The sequence below is a fragment of the Colobus angolensis genome, unplaced genomic scaffold (genome assembly GCF_000951035.1).
Source record: "Colobus angolensis palliatus isolate OR3802 unplaced genomic scaffold, Cang.pa_1.0 Scaffold62, whole genome shotgun sequence".
In the NCBI taxonomy this organism is placed as follows: domain Eukaryota; kingdom Metazoa; phylum Chordata; class Mammalia; order Primates; family Cercopithecidae; genus Colobus; species Colobus angolensis.
Genome location: NW_012119821.1, coordinates 9,756,852 through 9,778,518, shown reverse-complemented (window position 1 = coordinate 9,778,518; position 21,667 = coordinate 9,756,852). Strand labels below are relative to the sequence as shown.

Genomic DNA, 21,667 nt, shown 5'->3' with positions numbered 1-21,667 from the left:
TCCATAGTATCAGCTATAAGGTGCCTTATGCCTTCGGCTATAACTACCATGACTACTAAATTTGTCTGTTTTACTGTTTATGTATCAATTTTGCATAAATGTTCTCAGTTAATTCCATTTTCAACAAACTTATCAAACTATATCTATATCTATATCTATATCTATATCTATATCTATATCTATATCTATCTCCTATTTCCACTTCACAGATGAAGAATTAAAAGATTCAATTCTCACAAAAGAGTAAGTGACTTGTTTATAGTCATGAAATGAAAAAGAGCAGAATCAGAGAATAGAGTAGGTCTTCAGACTCTAGGTCCAGTGCCTTTTTCACTGTGATTTCTCATTTTTATTACCCTTTATAAGAAGAAAATGTTTTCTGTTGTCATCCTTTTAAAATATATCAAAGGAAGTTCAGAAGAAGGCTTAACAATTTAGGATACTTAAGAATGCTAAACAACAATGTGCTGGTATTACCTGGGTGAAGAAGGGAGTGACTTGCCCTCTGATTTCTGGGCTTCTAGAAATTGCTGGAGTTGGTTCTGCAGCGTGACACGTTCTACTGTTTGTCTGGGAAAAGAACCAAAACACATGAGGTCTCTGATACTGGCTACTGCTATAAATTAGGGAGGATAATTTTTTTCATAATAATTTCCAATAAGTTGCAATAAATACAAAAGCCTTAAAATGTACACAATCTTCAGTTCAGAAATTTTCCTAAGGAAATAATCAAAAGTACCCCAAAAAGATATTTATTGTCAATATTAATGAAAAACTGTAAGTAACCTAAATGCTTATCAGTAAGTCTGAGTTAACAAATTATAATTGTTTCTACAATGACAGCTATTAAAATGATAATATGTTTGAGTATCTATGGACATAGAAAAAGTTTTCCTAATTATGTCTATATAATGTAGATATAAAGCATAGTTATATATAAATATGTATATATGAAGTATACTTTACTTTCATTAAATAAAAAAGAAAATTACAAAATACTATTTGCAGTATATAATCTCTGACTTACTACACTTTAACTTGTGATTTTTCAGATTTACAATTATGAGAAAGTGATACGGATTCAGTAGAAACTGTACTTCGAGCATCCATACAGCCATTCTTTCTCACTTTCAGTGCAGCAGTCAATACATTACATGGGATATTCAACACTTTATCATAAAGTACGATTTGTGTTAGATGATTTTGCTCAACTGTAGGCCAATGTAAGTGGTCTGAGCACACTTAAGGTAGGCTAGGCTAGGCTATGATGTTCTACAGCTTAGGTGTATTAAATGCATTTTAACCTTGTGATATTTTCAATTTGTGATGTGTTTATTGGGATGTAAACCCATGGTAAATTTAGGAGCATCTATAACCTCATTTTTAAGAAAACGAACTCTCCATTTCCTATATGTGCATATTATATATATATATATATATATATATAAAATATAGAAAAATATGGAAGGATACACTTCAAAATGTTATATTTACTTTTCCTAAATTGTTTTAATGAAAGATTTTCTTAATTAAAAATATTTCAGAGATAGGGTCTTGCTATGCTGCTCAGGTTGGACTTGAACCCCTGGCTCAAGTGATCCTCCCGCTTCAGCTTCCCAAGTAGCCGGGACTACAGATGTGTCCCGCCTAGTTTGACTTGACCCACATTCCTGTAAGATAAATTTTATGCTGTTTTAAGCCACTAATCTTGTGGTAATTTGTTACAGAGCAATGAAAAAAGAATTAAATATTTAAAATACTAAATATTTAATATTTAATTATTAATATTTTAATATTTGATTTAAAATATTTAAAATAATTAAATGCATAAATATATTAAATAAATACATCATCAATGTTCTTAAAATGACTGCTGTACTTTAGATATTGGGTGGAGGAAGCCCAATGTTCTCTTTGTTGAGTGTCACTGTGTATACTCAGCAACGATTAGCTGCCTAAATCTAATTCTGTGAGATGGGATTCTGCTAATACCCTTATATAAGCCCCAAGCACTTTCTTTGTTTTTCTCAGAAGCTGTCAGTTTTAGTCCAAACATTTCATCACTAAGACCAGAGAAGTCTGTGAACTCATTTTATCTGATTCATTCTTCCAGACTCACCTACTGACATGTAATTGCCTAATGTGGGAACCAGCAAGCAAACTTTTTCTTAAAGGGCCAAATAGTAAATATTTTAGGCTGTGAGCTAAACACAGTTGTGATACAATTGTACCACAACTTCTCAGCTCTGCCTTTGCAGCATGAAATCAGTTCTACATGATGGACAAGTGAATGTGAGTGGCTGTGTTCCAATAACATTTTATTTATGAAAACAGCTGATGGGCTGGATTTGGTCCACAGTCTATAATTTGCTGATTCTGGTCTAATGAAAAAAATAAAAACTAAAAATACATAAAAACATTCTACTTTTCCCACTTTGCCAGCTGGTATTGCATGTCACATGTTTTTAAGAAAAATATTTATTGAGGGTTATATAAAACAGATGAAGAAAGATTAGAGTTTGCTTTTAAAGGGTTTATTATGTGTCTTAAAGTGAATTACAACACAGTCAAGAAAAATATTTTGGGGTAATTGGGTTGACTGACAACTTGAATCCCAGGTATGAATGGAGAAGGAAGACTACTCTCTCTGGATTCTATAAAAGCTCCCAGGAAGAACTCATCAGCATTCATTGTAGAAAAGAAAATATATGGGCATATGGCCACTGTATTAGTTTGATAGGGCTGCTGTAAGGAAGTACCACAAACTGGGTGGCTTAGACAACAGTTATTATCGCACAGCTCTGGAGGCTGGACGTCTGAGATCATGGTGCCAGCCAGGCTGGCTCCCTCTGAACGCTGTGAGGAGAAGCTGTTCCTTGCTTCTCTCCTAGCTTCTGATGGTTTGCTGGCAGTCTTTGGCATTCCCTGGCTTGCAGATGCACCATCCTGATCCCTGCCTTCATGTTTATGGTTATTCTCCCCGTGTGCATAATCGGTGTCTAAATATTCTCCTATTATAAAGACTCTAGTCAGATAGGACTCATCCTAATGAACTCACTGTAACTTGGTAACTTCTGTAAAGGTGCTGTCTCCAAATAAGGTCACATTCTAACATACTTTTTTGAGGGGGACACCCATAATACCTAGACTTGTTGATTAGCCCTTCAGTAGAGCTGAAGGTTGCCATTTCTAAATATTAACTGTGTTTATTAACTCTGAGGAGTTGCTGAAGGTTGGAAAAGGCACTCAAGACTATCTTCTCCCAGAATTTTGGACTGGGAAGACTAGTGTTTTCCATCCTCTCTCCTGTCCTTGTCTATGTTATTGGTGTCTGGGAGCCTATAGGGCACAGTGTACTGTGGCTGTACCATTCATTTCTAGTTTTGCCAGCTTCACTGAGATATATAGTAGGTAAAAGACTAGGGTATACAATACAGCCTCTCTTAGTTCATCTTGTCATTGGCCCAACTATAGCTGTCCACAGCATTCTGCTCTGGAGACAACTGAAGGACTACAGTCTACTAGTACATATGTGTACTTTATCCCAGGATCACCAACTGAGAAAGCAGCCAAGACTTTGACTTCGAGCAGTTCACCAGTAAAACAGTGATTGTAGCTCATGAAAGTTTTGTAGATTCCATGCTATGAAGAAGAAGGAGAATGTTTTGTGATCCCTTCTCTGAGTATGAACCTTTAGAAAAAACATTCCATTGGATCATTTTAAAGTTCCTCTTTATGGATATGTCCATACATTACTAGAGGGAGTGGACATTAGTATAGCATTTTTGGAAAGATTAGTTAACATCTATCCACATTTTAAATATGTATGCCTTTTGCTCTAGCAATTCCTTTTCTAGGAACTTGTTTTTTTGAAATATCTATACATGTTCATAAAGGCATTTGCACAATGTGTTCACTGTGGGAAGACAGCTTACTGAGTTATTCATTTGTGTGCATTTTCCCTGTGATTACTTTGAGACCTTGAAGTTTACCTAGCTCACCTAACCTGGGGAAGTTTTGTGTAACTAGGCAAAGGATGCTTGGCAGTAACCCCATTTTTTCAAGTTTCAAATTTTATTTTATTTTTTCTAGAAGTAATAAACTCATTAAAGAAATTATTCTAGTATTGACAGGGGGAGGGGTAGAGAGGCACAGAGACTTGTAGCTCGAAAGCAGAAGAGTGGAAGAAGAGAGAGAAGGGAGATTTCCCCAAGCTTAGAGAAGAGGCAGAGGGTCCAAGGCCTTGTCATATTGCTGCATGGATCATAGTTAATCGAGGTCTTTCACCCAACCAAGGCTTTTTTCAAATGAATTGTATTCAGAAAAAAAAAAAATGTGTGTGTGTATGTGTATGTGTGTGTATAAAACTTAAAGATAAGACTATTTTCCCTCTAAAATTTAATTTTTAAGATTTACCCTCCTAATCTGTCAACATTACTTTGAATACTAACTGATTTTCAGGAAACCCTCCCCAATTTGGCAACTATATTTAATGGGTGAGCTTTTCAAGGGCTGACCTTGGTTCCCCTCAGGCAGGTGCTAACTTCTTAGTCCTTCAACTTGCTGGAGACCTACCTGATGACCTTTCATCTGGGACCTCTTTCTCTAAGCATATTATGACAATCTCCCAGAAATACTCCCCTGATATCCAGACATGCCCTGGTACCAGTTTAATAATCTTATCAAGGAAAGAACTGACTGTAGTTAGTCATGGAGTGTTTTAAGTAACTCCATGCTGACTGAGCACTATTTTTTATTCTGAGGATTCATGGATCATCTGATTAATTTTTATAGGAAATTTGCTGGTGATAGTCACCAAGTTATTTATCTGTAATTTCCCCCACACCTTTTCCTTTTTGAGAAAACTGGGAAACTGGTCCATCTCTAGCCTTTTCCTCTCTCTCATGTTCCTTATGATTTCCTCAAATATTAAGGACAAAAGTTTGGAGGTGATGCCTGTGAGTGCTTCCGGTGCTCTGTAATCTGGCCCTGAGGTGTGAACACGGAGAGAGGCTCTCTCTCCTTGCCCACTGGCTTAAATCCCCTGTTTTGGGAACTTGCTGTACATTTTACTGTTTAGACATCATTTTGCCTCTGCAGAGATGGCATCTTCAGCATGAAGTCTGGCTGTAAGGACTTCAGATGGAAGAAGAACAGAAGAGGAGAATGCAGGAACTCCCTGTACAACTGGAAAGAAGAGTGCTCACCACAGCACTGGGCTGAAGCCTAAGCACAACAATAATGAGTCAGACTTGGTTCTCATGGAACCAACAGGCCACTTACTCCTTTAGCTGCTTGGTTAACTTCACCACCTGAGAGGCCAGCGACATGCAGGTCTCCACCACCACCAGGTACCTGGAGCACAGGGTGTGCCCCTGCCGCTCGGCGCTCTGGGAAGGCTTTTCCCCCGCGTGGTTCTGCATAGTAACATTTGCTCCATATTCAACCAAAGTCTGTCAGAAAATGAAGAGACATGTATATCAGGGCATCTCTGTACACACTATTTTTTAATGACTGTAACAGAATGTTGAATAGTATGAAGAAAGCCTCTAGGGGCCTTCCAGGAGTCGGTATCACACACTTCCCTTCAGAGTCTATGATGACGTAGCAGAGCTGGTTCTACCACTACCAATGCCCACCTGCAGCCTACATAAGGAGAGGGCTGGGAAAGAGAGGAGGAGGCTGTCCATAATGTGCTCTCCTTTATGAGACATGCAGCGCAGTCTTTGTGGTGGGGAGTTCTGTCTCTTGCCATGGTTGGGCCCCAAGAGAATCACTCATCAAGTCAGAGATGCCTGGAAGAGGGAAAGACTGGAATCTTACCTGTTTTTATTTGCTTGGGCTCTAGTAATTGGATTTGGTCTCTGGTAATTGGTTTTGGAATAACACCTGTTTACTTGTTGCTGAGCCCATCTGATCAGGAACAAAAAGAACTGGAGAGAAATGATGTGGCTGAGAGTGGGGAGGCTGTGAAGCAACCCCCACCCTCCCATGATGCGCCATGGTGAGGGCATGTCTGTGGATTGAGCAGGCTTTGTAGAAGAAAGCTTTGTGTGAGCTTCTTATCACCCTGTTAATGAGGAGAGGGTTCTCTGACGACATTAGGCAATATGGTACCCCAGAGGTGGAGAGAACTGTGCCCTCTGAAGACCCCACCCATGGCACTCACTGGAGAGTCAGCATCTGAAGGTTGCCACAGAGGGCATCAGTGACCACAGCCAGCCAAAGAAGCAGGGACAACTTTCAGGGAGGTTGCATGCCTTTCCCAGTTAAGCAAATAGACATTGAACTTTTTCTCTTCATATCTCCTCCTTGTCCTTGACACTATAGCCCAGAAGAGAGAGGGGGATAGGAGCTAAAGTGGTGTGTAAAAAGGCATGTCTCACTCCCATTCCAAGTCCCTTGAATCTTGAGTCTAATCTGGGTGGGAAGGAGAATGCTTTGAATCAGAAGTAAGACTGAGATTTTAAAGTGGCTTGGAGTAAATTTTAATAGTCATAAGAAAGGACAAAGTTATGGAATCTGGCCAAGGTACCATTAGTTGTGGTGAGACAGAAATTTGATGGAGCATGGTTGAAATTAATAATTCAAAAAATAAAAAAACCACATTCAAACTGTTTTGTGTCCATACTGTGATACTATTAGATTTCATAAAAAGTTATTACATCAATATTAATCAACCACTGCAATCCGATAGATTCTTTGACAATATTATGATGAGATTGCAAACCTGGGTTAATTTGGGTAGTAGACAGTATGTTCCCCTAAGCAATAGTTGTAGTATTTAAAATTTTAGACTACTTAGACTGAGAGGTCATTAAGGAGCTTCGTTTTCCTTTTGGTTTATGATCACTCACCATGAAAGGTCAACTCACCACAAAGCCATTGCCACCTACCTCACAGGAGTGTCACAAAGACCATGTCAGTATTGAGCCCTCAGAGCTCTTGAAGAGATGCAATATAAACACACAGTGTTATTACTCCCCTTTGACCCTGACCTCTGCAGTTTTCTTTCCATTGTTTTCCTTACTCAGTCCCCTCCCTCACCTCAGAGTCCCTTGCTCACTCTCAGTCTCTTATCATTTTTTTCTTTAAATTTCACACCCAGTGGACAGACCCCCTTCCAAGATTATCCAAGTTTCCACTTCCATGATGTCCAGTGCCAAAACTATCATTTGTGGGTAAGTGGACTGATGAATGCTCTAACAGGAAAGACTGTCTCTCTTCACATATTAAAAAGAAAAATAAGTAAAATCTCACATAGTGATATTCAGCTGGCTTTCTTTGGCTTTAGTCATTTCTTAGCTGATTAAAAGTTTGTTTCAAGACTATTAAATATTAGAGTGTTTTGTTAAATAGAAAAGCATATTTTTCAATGGTTATTCAATCGTATTTCCTTTACAAAAAATGTTACTCCTTTAATATTTCTGCAGAACTTGGTAAGAATTTAAATTTCTCTCCTATACTCTCCATTTCATATCACTCTTTTTAAAACTCGATGCCATAAATTAGAAGATGCATGCTTTGCCAACAATAATAGAAAAACTTTCAGCTATCTGGACTATTTCCTATCAAGTTAGTTCTCCAAACAGCAGTTCCATGTGAGTAGGCACTCTAGAGAGATTTCTGCTATTATCTCTGCCTTTTGTTTTCATAAATCTCTTGCTTTTTATATTTATAATTTCCCCATATATTCTCCTGTCATTTCCCAAGTCTCCTCTACCTTCCTGAGCAACTGGTTCTCACCTCTCAGTTTTCTGTTTTGGATACCATCTATCTTGCACCCAGGAGGGCCTCAGTAAGTACCTGTTGCATAACAGTACACTGAGTTTGCAACATAGGAAAATAACACACGTGTAAGCAAAAAAAAAAAAAAAAAAAAAAAAAGGTATGAACGTGATGAGGTAAAAGTCTTGTCTCTAATCATGACCTTCAACTATATGTTGTCAATTTCCCTATCCTATATATCATATAGATATGGGAATAAATTCCCATATTTTGGGTCACTTTCAATGATAATAATGGTATAATTGATCTGATTCTGGTAATAATGATTTATGTCTGTAAATAATATTCTAGACCAAGTCTAAACTTTGACTGTTTCCAATTCAAAGCCTTTCCGTTCCTCACATTGTCATGCCTCTTCCACCTGCTACTCCTTCTTCAGCTATCTGTCACTGAAGGCGTTCAACATTTTCTAGGTGGAAAGATCTATTGGGTCTTATGTTCATATATACTCCAGACTCCTGGAGACAGACCCCTGGTGGGCTTTCCTGCCATGCACTACTCGGACAGCAGCTCCGGGTTTGGCCCAGCTTCATGCAGCTCTGCATTCAGCTGAGGGATGAGATGCCATCTCTTCTTCCCATAGGAACCCCACACTCTCTAGGGAGCTTTCTTGGAGCACCCTTCCTGTGACTCGGGGCAGGGGGACAAGACTTCTTCCCCTCTCCTGTGGCTCAGCTCCCCAACTTTTTGACATCATTGTACACAATGAACATGACAATATTTAGAAGGCAAGTTAGGGTAAAAAGATAAGGCTACTTGACGCTGTTGGGTGCAGTGGTTGGGCAATCAATGCCCTGGGTGGCCTGCCCAAGGGCTGAGAGGATCAATATCTGAATCCACTCCCACCAATTCTGGACTTTTTGAATGCATTTGAGAAGCTCAGTCCTACTACAGAGAAAGGGGGAACCACAGCATTGTCTCTCTAGCCTACAACTCCCTACCACAAAGAATTCTAATCCATTCCTGAAAAATCCGTCTTATTCTTCAAATACCTGGAAGGGTGAAATTTACTAATGAGTGGAAGAGCAGCCTGCCATGTAAGAGACAGAGATGTCTGCCTGGTAATGATTTCTCTGGTGCCTTGAGAACATGGGGAAATTTAATGTCTATTGTCCTCAGCACTGGGGTTTTAGAGCAGTGATAAGGGAGCAGGAAAAGTCCTTTTCAACACTCTGGGACACTGAAAGAGAAACTCTTAGGGATATTTATGCCTACATTTGTGTGGACTTCTCGAAATACAAATAGAGCAATAATTCCCTATTGTCTACGACCATACAAAAGGTGAATTAATTCAGACATTCTCCTAGTGAACAGAATTTTAATGTTTTTTTAATATTTGATATACTCAATTCTCTTTGCAAAATAGCAGGGCCTGTGTACCTGTATGCATCCAAGGTAGCCATGCTGTGAGGCTACGTGAACAGCGCTGTTGCCATCCTGGTCTACTTCATCCAACGAGATGCCCTGTTCTTGCATAAACTGAAGAAGCCATAGAAGAATCTTTTCCTATGAACACAAAGACAGTTGGAATTCATGTAATATCTTGCAGAGAAGTCAGATAAAAAGACAGAGGAAAACAATACTCTAGTTTGTGAAGCTTGGGTAAAACCAAGTTTACTGTAGCAAGAGAAAATTCTCATTCAGATGTGAATTGAAAATCCTTGAATCTCTGACTGAAATGAATGAAAGAGGATGACATACAGAATTTTAAGAGCAGGAAGTTCCCTTGGGAGTGCTCTTATTTTACTTATCTATTCTATAGATGGGAAAATAGGTTTGCAGTAAGACTGAGTGCCTCGTCCAAGGCACACAACTAGACAGATCCAAAGTTGGAACTAGAATCTATGTCTTTTGATTCCAAGGCCCCCAAGGCAATGTTCTTGCTGCTGTTTTATACTGCCTGTAGGCTTTAAGATGTTACCATAAAACCCTGAACTGCTGAGAACTAGCTTATACTTTTAAGTTTATAATTCTTCAACCATGCCTTTGTAATCCATACCTCTTGCAATCAATGGGCTTATAAAAAACAGGTAATACCTTAAGTTGCCAAGTGTAAAATACACCAGGACCCTCTTGATTTTCTGACCAAGTGTTGGTGGTGTCTTAAGGTAAAGATTTCTCTTTTCTCATGTTAAAGGAAGAGAACCAAAAACTTGGAACACAAACCTTTCAAAAGCAAAGACATAGAGCAATCACAGTATGTGTTGTCATAATCTGTTTGCATTTTACCCACTGAGTGTTTTGTGGTATTTTCATGTTATGCTTGGCCTTTGGAGAAAGCAGGGGGATGGGATTTCACTGTTTTAAAATAGAAGAATTAAATATAAAGTTAAAAAAATATGAGAGTGGTAAAAACAACAGCATGAAGTTTAGTGGGTGGAATTTGACATTTAAAAAGATGATCATGTGTTTGAAATAACCTTGAATTTCTTTCTTCTTAGCCTTTTAAAGGATTTTTTTTTTTCCAGTTATTTGCTCGGACTGGTCATGAACTTTTATACTTTTCTGGATTAAATTTGCCTTCATCTTCTGAACATGCCAACTAATCTGCTAAAGGAATGTTGGGATAAAAACAGCCAAATCCTTTAATGTTTCATCCCTTATGTGGGGGAACAGGGCACTGTTTATGAAGGTATCTTGACATCAGGGACAGACTGAACATTTGCACCACACTTTTTCTAAATGAGTACCAGGGAATAAGACCACTAAAGAGCATGATGAGAACAATGTACCTACAACCTTCTAAGAAGGCATCCCAGAAAGCAGGGTGAGTGTTAACTGCAAAAGCAGACAGACCTTGTGGGAACTGAAACCCTCAAGGGTCCCTAGAGAATGAGATAGAAGCAGAGCCTGGAGCTATGGCTGGGAGTTAGATGTTGGATAAGAATATGCTGCTATGCTTAGCCCTCTTCTTCAAAGGCAAACCTCGAGAAAATTGGAGCTAATGTTTGGACTAGAGCAGGTGATGTTTCATTTGCATAAGGTAAAAGCAGTTCCTTGGTTTTTTCTAATTAGGTAGGGGAAAAATACGGGATTACTTTTTTTTTTTTTTTGAGATGGAGTCTCGCTCTGTAGCCCAGGCTAGAGTGCAGTGGTGCGATCTCGGCTCACTGCAAGCTCCACCTCCCGGGTTCTCGCCATTCTCCTGCCTCAGCCTCCAGAGTAGCTGGAACTACAGGCACCCGCCACCGCGCCTGGCTAATTTTCTGTATTTTTAGTAGAGCCGGGGTTTCACTGTGGTCTCGATCTCCTGACCTCGTGATCCGCCTGCCTCGGCCTCCCAAAGTGCTAGGACTGTAGGCGTGAGCCACCGCGCCAGGCCCTGGATTACTTTTAATTGGACATAGATGATTATACCATACGATCTTAACTCCTTAAAAATCTGGATGAATGGAAGTATCTCAGGATAAAATACATAACCAACTGGTTGAGGTTAATGGCCTAGACATGGAGCCTGCAAGAGGACAGGCTAAGGTACCTCTATCAGTGAAAAAGATGGCCCCACCATGGGCAGAACAAATTCTCTTCAACGAGTCATTCTCAAACTTGTGATTTGGTTTGCTTCATGATATTAAATCACGGACTTCTAAAAATGTGGAGGGGAGAGATTTTAAAGAATCATCCAATTCAAAAAGCCTTCTTTTATAAGCCAGAAAACTGAGGGACAGGACAATGATATAGAGCAAGTCCTCATGTGATGGCATAGACAAGTTCTTGGAAATTGCGACTTTAAGCAAAATGAAGTATAATGAAACTAATTTTACCATTTTAGTTCCTATGACATATTTCTGGTCGCAAAAACAGCACCAAACTTCTAAATAAAGACCAAAAACTTCTAAAGTGAAACACTGAGATAAATATGAGCTATACATACATTTAAGAAAGACTAATAAAAACAAGTAAGATAATTATTTATCTGATCATTCCAGTTCATGGTTTGGGTGGCTGGAGTCCATCCTGGCAGTTCAGAACACAAGGCGGGAACTATTCCTGGACAGGACACCATCCTAACACAGGGTGCACTCACACCCACACACATTCACTCACGCTAGGACAACTGAGACACATCAATTCACCTAACGTGCACATCTTTGGGACGTGAGGAGAAACTGGAGTACCAGGAGAAAACCCACACAGAGATGTGGAGAATGAGCACACTTCACAGACAGTGGCCCTGGCTGGGAACTGTTTTTTTCTTCTCATCAACATTTTAAGAAGATGATGTTTAAAGAAATCAGGTTAATTTAAGGACCTGCTATATTCCTTGATATTCTAGAGACTTCTTTCTTCAGCAAGTAAAGCTCAGAGGAGTTCAAGATATCGAGAAGGGTTTTCCATGTATCATCTTGTTAGATGTAATTCCATATTTTCAGGCCCCAATGTTATGGTGGGTATGTCTATTCCACATGCACAAAACATGCCCTTTATTAAAACCACAGTGCTTTAGTTTTAGTAGTGGGGTTATAGGCAATGGAATACTGCACTTCATAAGAGTGGGAATGTTCCCATTGTGGAAATCTGGGGGAGAGTTTAAGACCCTGGACTTTTCAGGGACTTGATAATCTGGGAGAACAAGACATACATGGTCTGTGTGAGCCAAAAGTTACCTTGGCCCCTGAGGGGTCTCCAAGTCAGATTCAACCTATATTGCTACAATAGCCTGACTTCCCTTCTTATGAAGGCATGGATAACTCTTCTTCCTTACAATGAAAGATTGTAACCAATTCAACATGCAAGACTTACATAAAGAAAGAACCATTATTTGATTGTTCAGAACAAGACAGGTTTTGCCTAGCACCTCCAATCCAGTCTTGGGTTTTATGTTGGACAATTTAAGAATAAGCATAAGAATTTAAAATAAGAAGTGCAATTGGCCCGTCCACTGAGATATGATATGGAAACCAAAATCTTCCATTGTACGATGCAGAGAAGTACTCCCCCAAATGATGGGTTGACTGTATACCTTGTCTTCTAGCAACAAACATTTAGGGTTTTTGAGGGGAACATGGAGATGGCTGGAGTCTCTGGTTTTGGTAAAAGCATATTTAATATCTGCTCACAGACAAATCCTGCCCTGATTCTGGGGACCATGCCTGTGGAGATGCACAGTTCTACAATTCAAAGTGGCTATCTGAAAATACCTCCTAAGAAGGGCAAAACAAATATGGCTATTTTCTCCAGCTAAGAGGGTGCTTGTTAATGTGAATGTGTATTAGATACATTTGTAATGGTGTCCCCCTCCCCTCTTAGCCCTTCAGTGTGTGTTCTCTCTGTGTATGTACACACAGGAGATGTTAAAGGATGGATGTAACTTCAGACCTCCATTTTCCCATAAGTATTGCTTTCAGAGAATATCTAATGAAGTCACATGGATGAAGATTTCTGTATCATTTGTTTCCCAGAATGCCTCTCCAACTTATATTTCATTGTCTACCCACATATCCATCTATCCATTCAACCTTCATCTACTGACTGAAAACTCTCATGTAGTTTTCCTCAGCAGTTTCCTCGTCTGGGGATTTTCTGCTGTTTTGCTAACCTGTTGTAATGTCGTATTTTATGTGTTCCTAAGGGCAATGCAAGTTGTTTAAAGAGGCAATTATCTCATGTGATTTATGAGATTTGCCGGACAAATTCTAATAAAAAATGTACTTGAGAAGTATGTCACAGGTTTATTGCTGGTATCAATAAAATCTCTATAGTGTGTGGCAATCCATGTTTTAAAGGAGTTAGCTTTGTGATCATAGATTATCAAATCTAATATGCCATCAATTACAAGATTTATTCCAGTTTTTGAGATGTAAAAATGTAAAAAATAAAGGTCAGCAATAATTTTATAATATCATGTATTGTAACATATATGTAGAATCAAAAGATGGTAAATGTGAAATAAAGTGCATCTAAGAATTGATTAAGTAAGTTATGGCCTTCCTTTGCAAGTTTCTCCTATACATTGCTAATGGTAAAATAAGTAAACTGAATAATACTGATAGGGATAAAAACAATAAGTTGGAGGAGATTCAATAGTCATAACAGCCAACATTCATCTAGTGCCTAGTATGGATTGGGCAATGTGGCTTTTCTCACTTAGTCCTCAGATTAACACTGTGAGGAAGGTTCTATTATTTCCACTTTACAAATGAAGAAGCTGAGGTCCAGGGAGATCTATTCTTTTATTTTCTCTCTTAAAAAAAAAAAAACAAACAAACAAAAGAAAGAACTAAAATATCTAACCCATTGAACTAGTAAGTGGTAAGGTTACGATGACAATGGAGAGTTTGCCATATGAATCAATGTTCTTCATGACACTGTTTTCTGTCTTTTGAGTATGGATATCCACAGTTGCGCATTCCCTTATGACCCCTGACTCTGTAAAGGACATGCTCCCTTTGTGCCCCTTGAGTCAAAGAAATCAGAGTTAACTGCCTGTCAGTCTGTGGGTTTGTGGGGCTCCTTGTCAGTTATGCTTTGTCAAGATCAGAACTTGGAGAGCAGATGCTCGTGTGCTAATCAAAGACTTTTCTATTTTGCTTTCATCTGCAATCGCAGCATTTTTAGTCGACTTCCCTATGACAGTAAAACAATAAAGGCAGGGGAATATTTTTCCTTTTTAAAGTAAATTGTGGAAAAACAACAATAACATAGCCTGTGGGAACATCCCCATCACCAGCATGTCTACCACTGCTCATGACCATTTGCAAGAACTGCTGAGCCTTTTCTTTTTTCAAAAAGTGCCCTTAAAAAAAAATCTGTATTAGGGCAAACATTTAAAGTACAGAATAATGAATACAGTGTAGGCAAAGGTGCTCTTAGTAAATGTTCAATGCCATGATGCAGATTGTTTTTGTGGAAGAATCTCCTGACTAAAAGTCACATGAATGATTCAGAAACAAAAGGAATCACAGGTTTGATGTTGAAAGTAACATAGAGTCCACTGGACTAATGACCAACGCAGAGTAGGCAGAGGCTCCCAAGCAGTGGAGGGCAGGAAGTTGTGCTGGAAGAGCCTGGAAGAGAAAACCTGAACCTTCACGTTTGAATAAAACAGCCCAAGTTACACAGGTAGTAGCTTTGAATTGAGATAATTCCATCTCAATTGTTTTGCCAGCAACATCTTCCTCAAGGGCCAGCAAAGCAGGCCTATCTGAGGACACTCCCTGCTTGTTTCTTGGGTGTCCCTGAGGCTTCCACCTTCACATTCCCTGTGGCTAGTTCTGCAAGGTACAATCAGGCAATGAAATAATTGCACCCTCTGAGACTTCATGTGTCAAGATGAAGAAAATCAATTCCTATCACCCAGGGATCTATCACTCCAGGAGACCACTAAAAACTGTTGGCTACCCTGCGGTACTAGAGTCTTTAAAGGTAATTTTTACAAGAAAAAGGACACAAATTGGGAGTCACGTGGAGCCCATTCTTTAGGAATCTATATGAAGGGCAGAGAGCAACTAAAATAAACCAAGAGAGGAATTTTCCTCTGTGCTATCCTTTCCAGGGGCATTTACTGAAGAAACAAAGCCGGGACACACTCAAATGCCGGCTGGATGTAGAAAAACCTGCATGTGCTGAATCCATTACAAAACTGTTCAATAACAGTCTTCCTTGTGAAAATATTAGGCTTGTAATGGTTCCAAGTTCAGCATCTCCACAGGTTATCTGTTACATAAGTGGCTGTGGCGGATGTAGGATGGCTGGACAGCATTTGCAGTTCTAATGGGCTTCTACATTTTTCAGTTGGGTAAGAATGATCTCCTAAGGGCACTGCTGGACTGCCCCACTCAGAGCTGTATCTTAGGTCATAAAAATGCATATCATCTTGAAATAACAACCTGAGTATTGATACTAGAGTGAAGCAAAAGTTTGACACAGCTCTTCAAACAGGTCACCAATTTCCATATTTTCCTCTAGTCCCACCAAGTCAGTCACACTGTGACCCAACCAGTCCCAGAAAAAGGGTACTTTATTTTGTTCAGTCCCAATAGCTTTAAAATTATGAGAAACCTGCTGTGAGAGCTGAATAAAGAAACTGGCATATGTAATCAACATTTCCCAAGACAAAGAATGCCGAATGCCCAATTATTTACTTAGAGTCTCAGAACGGCCATGTAATTCTTTCCTCCTTTTCTTTGGCAAGCTCTACCAAAAGTGCAGGCAGCCTTTCCACTGATACTTAAAATTCCTTTTTAGGTTTTAATATAAGCAAATGAAATCAGGGACATGAAATAACTATTCACACAATTAAATAAAACTCAGTTTTAGACTCAAAATGATTAGGAAGATGAGTATTGATCCAATTCTTCTGATCATTTGAAAATCCTATTCTCTTCTTTGCCAGTATAGATGTTCTTTGACTTACAATGGGGTTATGACCCGATAAACCCATCCTAAGTTGAAAACATTGTTAAGTAGAAAATGCATTTAATACACTGTAGGGTATTGGTTGTTTACCCTTGTGATCACGTGGCTGTTGGGAGCTGTGGCTGCCATGGCCTAGCATCACAAGAGTATCGTACTGTATATCACTAGCCTGGGAAATGATCAAAATTCAAACCTGACGTATGGTTTCTACTGACTGTACATCTCTTTCACACCACTGTAAAGTCGAAAAATCGTAAGTTGAACCATTTTAAGTTGGGGAGCGTCTGCATAAGCAAAAAAATGGCATCCTTACATCATGCCTTATTAACCACTAATCATTGTTTTCAGGACACTGCGGATGGGAAATAGGAAGTACAATGCACAAAGAACACAAAGTATAATATTTCAAAGACAGTGACTTTTACAAATTTTAATGTTGGGCCTGCTCCTTTCTCCATTTCATAAATTTGGTACAGTTGCAAATTTCTTCTGTGAGTAGTGTGAAGTACTCCAAATATTATAAGGTATTGTTAGATAAAACTGCAAAAAAAAGTCTTCTTCAGCTGTATCAGTGCCTCTACAAACAATTTGCATACATTTTCTATACAAATGGAGACAAAACAGGATCTGGCCCTGAAGTGAGAGAACCTGAGTTGAAATCTAGTCTTTGCTCTTACTAGCCATTAGACCATGTGCAAGTCATGTAACTCTCTTTCTTCAGACTCCTCATCTGTGGAATGGGGATAAACACAACAAGCTCTCACAGGGTTGTTTTGAGGAATAAATCAGATAATGTACACAAAATCCAATGGCATGGTGCCTGGCACACATAGGAAACATTTTACATGTGTATATATAGCATATGAAAACATGTTTTTATGTAATATATATTACACACACACATACACACACACACACACACACAATTAGTAGAAGTTACCACGGCACAAAATAAACTATCCCTAAGGATCACTCCCGCTAAAGAAAGACTGTGGTAATAGTGTTGTCTACTTTTTGAACTTGAGATTGCCATACTTGAAAAAGCATAATCTCTTGTTGACAATGCTGTAGTTTACTTCTACTGGGAAAGTTTATGAAGCCAAAGGGAATACAGTTAAATGCATGAGAAGCAATTTTCTTTGCCACAAATACAATTAAATCTATTTAACACAGTACTATTATTTTTAAGACTGAGATTGGTATTTTGTGCTTCCAATTTTTAAAAAAGATAATTCACAGTCGCATTCTCCAAAGGGAGGTAGTAATTTTTCTTTTTAACTGCAAACACTGGATTGTGATCTGTGTACACGAATTAATGTTGGGATTTCCTAATGCGAAAATTGATGGCAACGGAGAACCATCTAGTTAGTGTGCTTATTCATCGTTGAGTGAGACTGCCTTGATTAATATCTTATAAAGATTTTCCTTTTAACTTTGGGTTCAAGAAATGTATCATTGTTCCTTTTGATAAATGTTAAATGTGTTTATTGTAAAAAATTTGGAAAATACTGAAAAATTAAAAAAAAATAGAAAATCGAAGCCACTTGTACTTCTCCTCTGAGTGATAACTACTATAAACATGTTATGATATATTTCTTTTTAGTATTATTTTCTATTTCTCTTTATCTCTAAAATTCAAAGTTGGTGCTAAATTATAGGATCAGTTTTGTATCATACATATTTGTTTAGTACTATATAATGAACATTTTCCCATAAAATGTCATCAATGGCTGCAGCTTCATTATCCACCATCTGTCATGGAATATTTATTTAGGCTGTTGTAAACTATTTTTTCATTAAAAAGAAAACAGCAACAAATATCATTGGTTATACACCTTTGGATACATTTTCTATGATTTCTTATGTTTGGATTTTGATGGACTAATAATAAAAAAGTAGGAAGATTATATGGCACACAAAGGGAAGATACTTAAAAAACTCCTTCATACCTGGCCATAGCAACCTGCGTAATGAATAAGGCTTGGAAAATCCTTAGAGCAACTCAGTTCTGCGATGGCTTCTGTTTCACTCACCATCCAGCGCACGCACTCCAATTGACCATTCTAGGTTAAAAAAGAAAGAGAGATGGAAATTCAAGGTAATTCAGGTTTGAAAAACACATTGAAGATGGTAATTTTACCAAGGAAAGAAATCATATAAATTTTAGCATTTATATCTGGCTTAATTTATTTATGATATAAAGATATCACTTATTATATTCCTGATCTGTGGATGTGGCTCGAAATCAATTGCAGAATTTTTATTTAAGTTCATTTTCATAATTGTAATCAGTTATTTTAAATCCACTTTAGTAAGGTATATTTGTATACTATAAAATATAATCTTTTAAAGTATACAGTTTGATGTATTTTGACAAATATGTATACTCTTGTAACTACAACTTCAATCAAGACAAAGAACATTTCCATTACCCCTAGAAGTGTTCTAGTACTCTTTGGTTCTCACCCTCCTCACCCTACCATACGACTCAGAAATGGAATTTCTGGTATTTTGTGCTTCCAATTTTTAAAAAAGATAATTCACAGTCACATTCTCCAAAGGGAGGTAGTAATTTTTCTTTTTAACTGCAAACACTGGATTGTGATCTGTGTACACGAATTAATGTTGGGATTTCCTAATGCGAAAATTGATGGCAACGGAGAGCCATCTAGTTAGTGTGCTTATGGAATTTCTGAGTTGTATGGTAGCTGTATATTTGACTTAATAAAAAGCCATCAAACTAGTTTCTAAAGTGATTGCCCACTTGACATCACCACCAGCATCATATGAGCATTCTAGTTGTTTCAAAACTAAACCAACACATGGTATGGTCAGTTAATCAGTATTCTTCGATTAAGCTTCATAAGATGCACAACTGTTTTCCAATCCCCAAATAATCATATTTGTTAATGAAAAATCAGTAAACTCATATTTGAAATGAAAAATTTCATTAAGGGATGTGGTAAATATCTTAATTAGTAAAATACTAAACAATTTTAAAAAGGGAAATTATATTTTATTATATACAAATAATATAACTATGGATACAGAAAGTAAAATATCCTCAACTTTTACATTTTTAAGGAAATCAACCCTCTTGACCTTTAGGGTCAAGTAAAAGTAGGCAGAAAAAAAGAGTAGGATTTTCTTATAGTCATTTATGAGGATCTTTTACCCTCACAATTTTTTAAAAATTTCTCATAATTTTGAGAAACTTAAACCTCTCTCAAAAAGCAATCAAGTCATGTAAAGAGCTACAATATAGTCCATACATATCTGTAGAAAATGTTCCCTACCACTTATAGAGCAGTATGATATATAAACCCAGATATATATCTCCTAGTGATTAAAACCCAGATTGTGATATGGATTTAAATCTTAATCTGCCACTTAATTACAAGACCATGGACAAATTACTTTACCTCTCTGATACTCAATTTTCTTAACTGTGAAACAGTGAAATACCAGGGATAGTAGTAACTACCTCATAGAGTTACCATGAAGATAAAATGAGATAAAGCATGTAAACTTACTAAGCAGAAAATACTTGTTACCTTCTATTAGAATGCTCTCTTAGATCTCACAATAACTCTGTCAGACAAATGAAACATTCAACTGCCTTCCTAGTTTGCAGCTTGTGCGATTTTAGCCCAGGAGAAAAGAGGTATGGTTGGCAGGGAGCCAGGGGAGGCTTCACGAAGGGTAGCATTTAAATTAGTAGAATAGGATTACTTTCTCTTTATTTTAGAATTCTATCATTTAACTGTTCAAGGGGAAAAATCTATTCTAAAAGGAGGACAATGAGGTAATCTGCTCATTCTTCATTTTATTCCATTTGGATAATAGAACTCCCAACTATTCACATGCAGATTCTATTCTCTTGAGGTATTTGCCCTGGGAGGTTGGTCTGTACGGTTGGCTCCCTGCCCCTCTGGCTGGATCTGGCTGATGGAGAGCAGTGGCAGATCAGGAAAGGAGAGTGCATCTGAGGCCCTCTCTGTGGGGTTGCCATTGGCCAACTGAGTCCCTTAAAAAGCTCAAAAGTAAGCTAGTCCTTTGTACTCAGCCCTCTTTCCCTTTCCCAGTTTTGGGGAGGTAACCGTGTCCTGGTTGCTAAATAAAGACCCCATGGTACTGCACTTTCCTTTACGAACTCCCTTACCTTCAACCATCCTTTTATATATAATCCATTAATTACACACTTTCCTTAAATTTCACAGTTGAAGCATACCAAATGTTTCCTACCAGGATTAAAAAGAAAAAACTACTAACACACTAATACAACGTGCTTCATTCCTCTAAATGAAGAAAGGAATAGCAACCATACTGATCAGTATGGGTATCAGTAAGGTTATGTGTTTGAAGTCATGTTACTCCCAGATGGACACTTGGCTTTTTGGCTTAATCAAAAGGACTGAATGAGAAGTGAAAAGGGAATTAAGATTATTTCATTCCCAGACTGTTTAAGTCTTAAAATAATTTCTCCTTCTGTCCTGTTTTAGAAAACAGACTGCTCTCACCTTTTAAAAATATTTATTTCCAATTACTTTACTTAATCATTTCTAAAGAAAACTCAATAATACCCTGAACTCCCACAGTATCTACTTTTGGGTATCCCAGAAGTAGTCAATGAATTCCGCATGTAACCGGCAGAATTTATTATGTTCCATTCCAGGAGTTTAATAGTGAGGGAGATGTGAGGGAGATGTTCTTAAGCCCTGATATGACTTCAAAGCCCCTGTTCTCAGGTAATCTTTCTATTTGATACCTTATCCCTGACTCTGCTTCCTGTCAGCCAAGTCATATTATCTTAGCAGCTTCTGTTATTTGTACCAACTTTGTTGGTACAAATGGAGCCTTCAAAACTGTGCTTAATGAGGTGAAACACCACTAGTTGGTTACTGGTGTTCAAAACAAGGTCCTAAAACAAAATGATGACTCTTTAGGACTCTCTCAATGTCATCAATGTTCATCAAAATACACTGAATGGACTGAGACAAAATATGTGTCAGGACAGATTTCTAAAGAGGGAAGCAATTGTTATAAAATATTTGTATTTACTGCTTTTGTAAATTCTAGAATAAAGGAATAGAACATTCAAATCATTGTCTGGAAGTAAAGTATGAAAAGCCTGAGATCTCAAACTTGTAAAAGTTTTTGAGTCTTATGGGTTTGAAATCTTTTTCATTAGAAGGAAAAACAAAACTGCTCTTTAAGTTTGCACACTGATTGTATGATGGCGATCTTATGTTGACAGTAGGAATATAAGAATGAATTAACACTTAATATGGATATCATAGAAGGTGTTTATGCTGAAGACTGGCGTAATGACGACTAACTCTCTTATGTACCTTCTACTCAGAGATTTTTAATCTATCAAAACAAGCCCTAGGGCATATAAATTTAAAAAAATTCTTGTCATCTACCTATATAAATAATCTACCATTAGGAAGACTAATGAGAACTGTATTTTATAAACACTAAAACAGGAAGGCAAATCTTTTTTTTTTTTTTTTTTTTT

At 37.8% G+C, this 21,667-nt stretch overlaps 1 protein-coding gene across 3 annotated transcripts in view; it reads right to left on the bottom strand.

The window, feature by feature from the left end:
- The window catches only part of SNCAIP (synuclein, alpha interacting protein), a 147,323-nt gene that overhangs the window by 14,394 nt on the left and 111,262 nt on the right, over positions 1 to 21,667 (bottom strand). For all 3 annotated transcript variants that reach the window (XM_011963703.1, XM_011963704.1, XM_011963702.1), the window contains 4 exons: positions 18,096 to 18,209; positions 9,169 to 9,294; positions 5,284 to 5,453; positions 478 to 570 (listed from right to left, as the gene is read on the bottom strand). In XM_011963703.1, coding sequence (XP_011819093.1) covers positions 478 to 570; positions 5,284 to 5,453; positions 9,169 to 9,294; positions 18,096 to 18,209 — 503 coding nt within the window. The remainder of the gene's footprint in view (positions 1 to 477; positions 571 to 5,283; positions 5,454 to 9,168; positions 9,295 to 18,095; positions 18,210 to 21,667) is intronic.